The sequence below is a fragment of the Aspergillus alliaceus genome (assembly GCF_009176365.1).
Source record: "Aspergillus alliaceus strain CBS 536.65 unplaced genomic scaffold BDW43scaffold_24, whole genome shotgun sequence".
Classification (NCBI taxonomy): Eukaryota; Fungi; Ascomycota; class Eurotiomycetes; order Eurotiales; family Aspergillaceae; genus Aspergillus; species Aspergillus alliaceus.
Window position 1 is genome coordinate 92,414 of NW_022474707.1, and position 6,802 is coordinate 99,215.

The 6,802-nt window shown below is 47.2% G+C and overlaps 2 protein-coding genes across 2 annotated transcripts; both read right to left on the minus strand.

Moving 5' to 3' along the window:
- Nucleotides 1-140: 140 nt before the first annotated feature.
- Nucleotides 141-2,363, minus strand: BDW43DRAFT_300524 (putative AMP-binding enzyme; the record flags this gene model as incomplete). The annotated part of the gene is made up of 7 exons (XM_032044912.1): nt 141-268; nt 322-601; nt 655-1,701; nt 1,758-1,793; nt 1,870-2,017; nt 2,083-2,153; nt 2,226-2,363. The coding sequence occupies 7 exons, from the start codon at nt 2,361-2,363 to the stop codon at nt 141-143; spliced, it is 1,848 nt and encodes a 615-aa protein (XP_031899888.1).
- A 755-nt stretch (nt 2,364-3,118) lies between these two features.
- Nucleotides 3,119-4,029, minus strand: BDW43DRAFT_277194 (uncharacterized protein). The gene has a single exon (XM_032042041.1). The coding sequence runs from the start codon at nt 3,939-3,941 to the stop codon at nt 3,603-3,605; it is 339 nt and encodes a 112-aa protein (XP_031899889.1). The 5' UTR covers nt 3,942-4,029; the 3' UTR covers nt 3,119-3,602.
- Nucleotides 4,030-6,802: the final 2,773 nt, after the last annotated feature.

Below are 6,802 nucleotides of genomic sequence, written 5' to 3' on the forward strand. Positions count from 1 at the left end.
TGATCCATGGGGTATGCGTATAGCTGTAGAATATAAAAAAAATTAAAAAATTTAACCAATATGTTGGTACCGTAGTTCTACTATCAACCTTCATGTGCTGTTGCTATCTAACTAGGGCTAATGGCTTAGACCTGACTGGTTCAGCTCAAGCTATTCCTTTCCTTGAGGAGTTTGATGGCGTCTTCTTTCAACTTGAACTTCTGGATCTTCCCACTGGCAGTCTTAGGGAAGACATCTGTGGGTTGCAGGTGGAAGACATACTTTGGGACTGTTTGAGATGTTAACTTTGCTGCAATACCAACCACCAGGCAGCCGACTTACCGAGATGGTTGCTCAATCGCTCCCTAACCCAATCCCGGACACCCTCATCTGTCAAAGCTTTCCCCTCATGCTCTTTGGGAATGATAAACGCAGCCACAACCTCACCATATCTCTCATCAGGCACCCCGACAACTGAAACATCCAGAATACTCGGGCATGTCAATAGACAATTCTCAATCTCCAGCGGATGGATATTCTCCCCGCCCCGAATAATAAGGTCCTTGATCCGTCCAGTAATCGTCACATAGCCATCAGCCGATAGCGTCGCCTCGTCACCCGTCTATCCACTGTTAACCATCTTATCCGATTCAGCTAGAGACACATACAACTCACATGCATCCAAACCTTCCCACTATCATCCGCAATCATGGACTCGGCCGTTCGCTTCGCATCCCCCCAATACCCCTTCATCAACAGATACCCGCTAACCGCCAACTCCCCCGGCACCCCGACAGGAAGAATCCGAGTCCGATCAGCCGGATCCACGACCTTGGCCTCAACATGCGGCATCAGCCTTCCAACTGTGTTTATCCGCTTTTCTAGCGGATCGTCCGTCGTCGTCATAGCCGAAACGGGGCTCGTCTCCGTCATACCATAGCAGATCGTCAACTCTGTGAGGTTGAGCACTTTATGTAGTCTCTTCATCAGCTCGGTCGGGATGCTGCTGCCGGCTGCGATGCCCGTTCGGAGATGCTCGAATCCCTCGGATGAGACCTGGCCGTTTTCGATCATGGTGAGCTCTTCGATGAACATGGTCGGCACGCCGTAGAGTGCGGTGCATTTCTCCTCCTGCACGGCTTGCAGCGCGGCGCGGGCGTTGAATGATTCCGACGGGAAGACGATGGCCGAGCCGTGGGTTGCTGTCGCCATGTAACCCAGAGTAGAGCCAAAGCAGTGGAATAGAGGCGGGGGGCAGCAGACGATGTCGGACGGGGTGAGGAGCATGCGGTCGCCGATATGGGTGCCGTTGTTGAGGATTGAGCGGTGGGTCAGACAAGCCGCTTTGGGCATGGCGGTTGTCCCGGAGGTGAATTGGATGTTGACAATGTCATGGGGGCAGAGGTCTCGATGGGGTAGGGGGGCTTCGTCAGATTTTACATCGGAGATCACGGACGAGTAGTCTGTTAGGCTTTTGTAGGTAGAGGTGTCAACGCGGCCGGAGGAGTTGTCGACGAGAATGATGCGCTTCAGGGAGGGGATGAGCGCCGAGTCGAGTGTGGAGCTCTCCAGATCCTCGACGAGGTGCTTCAAGATTGGGATGTTGCTTCGGGGTAGTTTCCGCGGAAGATTGGATTCGGTGCTAACGATCATGTGGGTGGCTTCTAGGTGGCTTAGCGCTGAGACGATCTGGTTTGCGTTGAAGGAGGGGTTCAATGGGACCTGAGAGGTGATTAGCATGCCGTCGTGTAGTATGCATGCTGCTTTTGGTAACTGACGAGGATGGCTCCGAGCTTGAATAACGCATAAGTCACCTGCAGCATGATGAGCGGGTGAGCTATCTCTGATAACAGACATTATTGGCGCCGTCGGTTGGGACTCTTTGCGTACAATGGCAAATTCCATGGAATTCCCGAGCATCACTCCCACACGGTCGCCTCTGCGCACGCCCACAGACTCCAGGCCCCGGGCGAGGGCGTTGCTCTTCGCATCGAGACCGGCGTATGTCAGTCGGTCATTCTGGTGTTTGGAGATGACTCTGATGACAGGTTAGTTGCGCTGTATCCCGGCAGGATAAGTCTCATGCAAGCAGGGGCAACAAACGCCGCTCTGTCGCCATATGAGCTAACGATATGGGCGAAATGGCTTCCCACGGTGGATTCCAGCAACGGGGGCTTATGGTCCGAGCATGGAAGTGTCAGCGGCCATGCGATCTAGACATCAGACACGCAGGACAAGGTACGTACCTCTAGCGGCCCACGAGCATAGCTCTGGGTTAGCAAGCTTCGCCGGAACGGAGATGCCCCCTGCAAGGTCTTTGAAAAGTGCCCGGCACTCAGCGCGGACCACCGGGGTCCCACACTCAGGCGACAGGCGAGGGGCATATATTTCTTAAGGAGAATCATCGCAGCCGCATAGCATGTGGTACCTGAAGTGAGTCGTTGGCGTCGTCGGTTTGCAAAGAGGTCCGGGTTTACACAGGTCACACCCCTTGGGTAAGGATAAATCACACCCAACCAGTTTCAATTCGGGTCGATTATTATACCAGGTCCATTACTGGTGGTTTGCATAAACTTAATTATTGACAGGGTATCTTTGGAAGGTTTATATGTTCATGGGAATTTGATCGACGAGGGAAAACTGGTGGCGGTCTTCAGCGGTTTATTTCCCCTCACGCCGCTTCATGCATACTACCTTATGCGGGGCTCCGCCCCATCATTGACTAATCGCATTCCTGGGGTAAAAAAAAAAAACGCAAATGCACGGTGGATCGCCCTAAAATCGCTCCAAGAGGGAATCCTGATCGGAGGTCTGACCTGTTGAGTGTCAGTTACGTTACTTCGTCCAATTCTGTGTACAACCACACCTTTCATGCACCACGCAATGCGCCTCAGTGTCGGTGGAGAAATATCTCACCTCAACCCCTCCGAACCTATAATAGATATCTACTTACTTCTGTAGTAATGTCTCTATATTGATATCATTGCTCGGGCGGGTATGTCCGTATGTCCACCGCTGTCATGGCCTTCCCGCAATGGTTTTGGTTGCTGTAATGAGGTTCAACGTAGACCGAGGTTACTATATCTCAGCAGACTGGACCACTGTTTTTTAATTTACTACTTAATTTGACACAAAAGAGTGATGTTCGCATACCGGTATGGGTACTTTATTAATAAATATCAATGCATACAATATATGTATAAATAAACGATCCATCGCAATACTAACAATATTATCTAGTCTCCACTCAGCTTGCTTGTTGACCCCATGATGTCGCTCTTCCCCCCATAGACCTTCAGCCAGAGAATACAGTAACCGTTATTATAACCCCCAGCGAAGGGAACAGATATTTCTCCGATAGGATAGCGACCTAGCATACCCCCCTTACAACAAACCTTAGGCTTCTCAACTCCCAATTGCTTTCGGGGAGGCCGCCTTCTCCATTCTTCCTCGAGATGAAGCAAACGTGGTCCTAGCACCTGCCAGGACCAGCGAGCCATGGATAATCATGAAAGAATCGTATATTTTAATGAGGGATCCAAGCGGCCTGCTAGTTATCACAGAGCCTCCGACTACTTGTAGGACTCGTGCATGATGATGAGGCTCCTGCAGCGAGGCTCGGTTCAGGAGCATCTCTGTAAATCTAGTGCCGCGGCCTCCCCAGAACCATTCCAAGCGCGCGAGATTAGGTAGCACGTATAGAATGAGTGGCAGTCCAAGCATCGGCCTCTGTGAGTTGTTGGAGATGGTTTATCCACCGGGATGACTCTGCAGGAGAATGACAAACTTGGTGGTACACAGGTATTTCCTACCCCAGCAAGAGGAACTCGATCGCCTCGCTTATTGAGGAGTTCTGAAGTAGATAATAGGTCATATTTCTCAATCGGTGCGAGCAACATTGTTCTAGCTCCAGGTAAGCATATGCTGCTAGCCGCAGGAGGGAGTACAAGCGCGAGCTGCATTTAGCTAGATTGAGCCTATCCGAATGGGCGGTTACATGTTCAATAATCCCTAGTAGAATCTCTACCCGAAAGGTAACTAGGAGCGACATGATGCGAGTTGGGTGAGGTTGTACGCAAGTAGTCAAGTGGATGTTAACCCCTCCCCATCACATGATCTGACAGCCCTTCACTTATTGGAAGTAATCAAGCGAGTAATAGAATTAGGACTTAACGTATTTCCCGGTCGAGTGGGCCACATGGTCGAGCGGGCCACCCTCCGCTCCGATCCCACCTCTAGGTGAGATTCTAGGGTCTATATCAACAAAATGATTGCATTTCTATAGAAAAACTAGTTAGTAAGTGGATTAGGACATCTAACCCCTAGTATATCCCCGAATATAGCAATTAGAACACTGCGGGGGGGGGGCTCGTACGCGCGGCCCAACTGTAGAAAGTGTAGGATCTATAGAAAGTGCATCTTGAGCTTCATTAACCTTATTCTCGCGCTGAAATCACTTTAGGTCTTCCTGAATAGCTGAGCCCTCTATAATGGCTAGCTGTCTAGTAGAGTACTTTTGCTTTTAATCTTTTTATTTATTTTCAGCGCGATATTAACATATTTTATCCCGCGCAAGAACAAGCTTATTAAGTGTCAATTCATGATCTTTTATAATCTTATCTAATCACATTTCTAGCAAAGGTAAAGAACTGTAGATATATTCTCTAAGCAGTTTCCTTGCTGTAGATGCCTGCTTCTCTAGCTGCCTAGTAGTATAGGGCGTTTTAGATACGGAATTAGTTGCCTGACTGCCTGGTGGTATAGAGGTCTTTAGTCAGACATCCAACTTACTAAGTACCCTATCCGGATCAAATAGAACTAGGCCAGTGCCTGCAAAGCTATTCTGAATATTTTCTGCTGTGAAAGCGCTTTTGCGAGCTTCTGGCAAGATCTTTAGAAAATTAACCTTATTAATATAATAGATTCCTAAGTATGCTTTCTGCTCCACTAAGCTCCTGTACGCGCCTTTTAGAGACTGAAAACAGCCTACATCTAAAGGCTGGAGCTTATTAGAAGAGTGTGCAGGCATATAGATAGGAATAATATTATTCTCACTGCATATTTAATCAAATTAAGATATAAGGTGACTGCCATGGCTATCTATAACTAGAAGACAGTATTTCCCAGTTGTATAGCTAGTAGTCACAGGAATAAAGAGATTTTTTAAGCCAGTAAAGACCTATCTTATCAGAAGTCCATTTATTAGAACTAACTTCAATCCTGCTACCGGGTGGGAGCTTGTTATTTTGATACCAGCCCTCTATATGGATCTTTTCTTTGAAGATAACGTATGGAGAAAGCACCCATCCAGTTGAATTGATACATTTAATAGAAGTAACCCATTCCCAATTATCTAGCTGTATAAGAAGCGGTTTTCTATAGTAATCAGCTCTAGTAACTACTTGAGCAGTAGCTACTAGGCCTATAGCGAAGCCAGTTTCATCAAAATTATAGATATCTTCCTGTGCGATCCTATATTGCATTATAGTTATTTTATACACAGTTAAATTACTCTTTAATAACTTTAGGGTCTTTGTATTTTGCACGTTGATAATTATAGCGTTGAGAATAGTGGGTTTTGATTTCATTATATTGTTTAATAAAGCTAGAGACCCAGTTCTTTCTAATAGTCTGAATAGATGTAGTACTGCGCGTAGCAAGGAGAATATTGGCCAATTCTTGTATATAAGATGGTCGGGGAGATGCTCCATGTCAATCTAGTGATAGAATCTATTGTATAAGTGAATCCTCTTTATTCTGGGTTAATTTTTAGCTATTGGCGTGTGTTTCTGCGCGTGAAGTGATCTCATTAAGTCGTTGTTGGAGAGTTGTACGAGAGATATTATAGACACGTGCTGCTTCGCGAATATTGTAAATCTCCTGCTTTTTTAAAGCAGAAATAGCAAGCAGTAGTCTTCCCTCCTGCTCAGCTAGATTTCTTGGATTTTGACGCGCTTTTGGAGGCATGGTTGATGGTTGAATTGAGTGAGGCAATAAAACGCGTAAATTTTTAATGAGGTGGCCCGCTCGACCGTGTGGCCCACTCGACCAGGAAATACGTTAGCGGTAGGCAGTATTTAGTAAGCGGCAGTAGTAACAACTAGTGCCAGTAGCTTGGATGCTAGCTAGGCAATGATAGAGGCTCATTGGGGTCTAACCCAATCTCTCTTTACGGATATCTTTTGGCGTGGAGAGGTTACTTTTGGGCTGGTCTCGTTTGGCTCAACAAAGGGTGTCCGTGCTTGATACCTAATGAAACTCAACATACAGTCAAGGTGCATTCGTCCCAGGCTAGATGAATTGGGAGAATCTAGCCTACCATGGCATAATAAATATCCCTGGCCTGACAGTCTGTCAGCCATGAGCAAACGGCCCAAATAGCACGGCCCGAATAGCCAATAATATAGACGGACGATGTGCTAATTATGATATTTTCTTGTTCGGTCCTCTGTAGATGAGGCATTTTGTGTTAGATTAGTGAGGTACGAGATTGCTATGCCACTAACGTTGGGTCTAGCGGCATGTCTAGTAGCTTATGCTATACCCAACCGAGCATAATATGCCTAGGCTGCTATTGAACTAATGCAAGGCTGAGCGGTTTACAATATATTACCACAGCCTCCCCATGGTTACATCCTCCTCTACGCGTTGACAGTCCAGTGTGCAAGGAGGGCTCGGATGAAGCCAACTGGTATATGTAGCATAGAACATATCCGGCGAGGTGGAACACGTTCTGTTTTTAATTATATCTCTCTGGTCCTAGCTCACTCCTGGATACATGAAACTCCTCATCAGGGACAAGTTGCCCTTCTGATCATCTAAG

Bases quoted from the DNA above. Each gene is read 5' to 3' on its own strand.
- BDW43DRAFT_277194 (XM_032042041.1), bottom strand. From the start codon at position 3,941: ATGCAGCTCGCGCTTGTACTCCCTCCTGCGGCTAGCAGCATATGCTTA.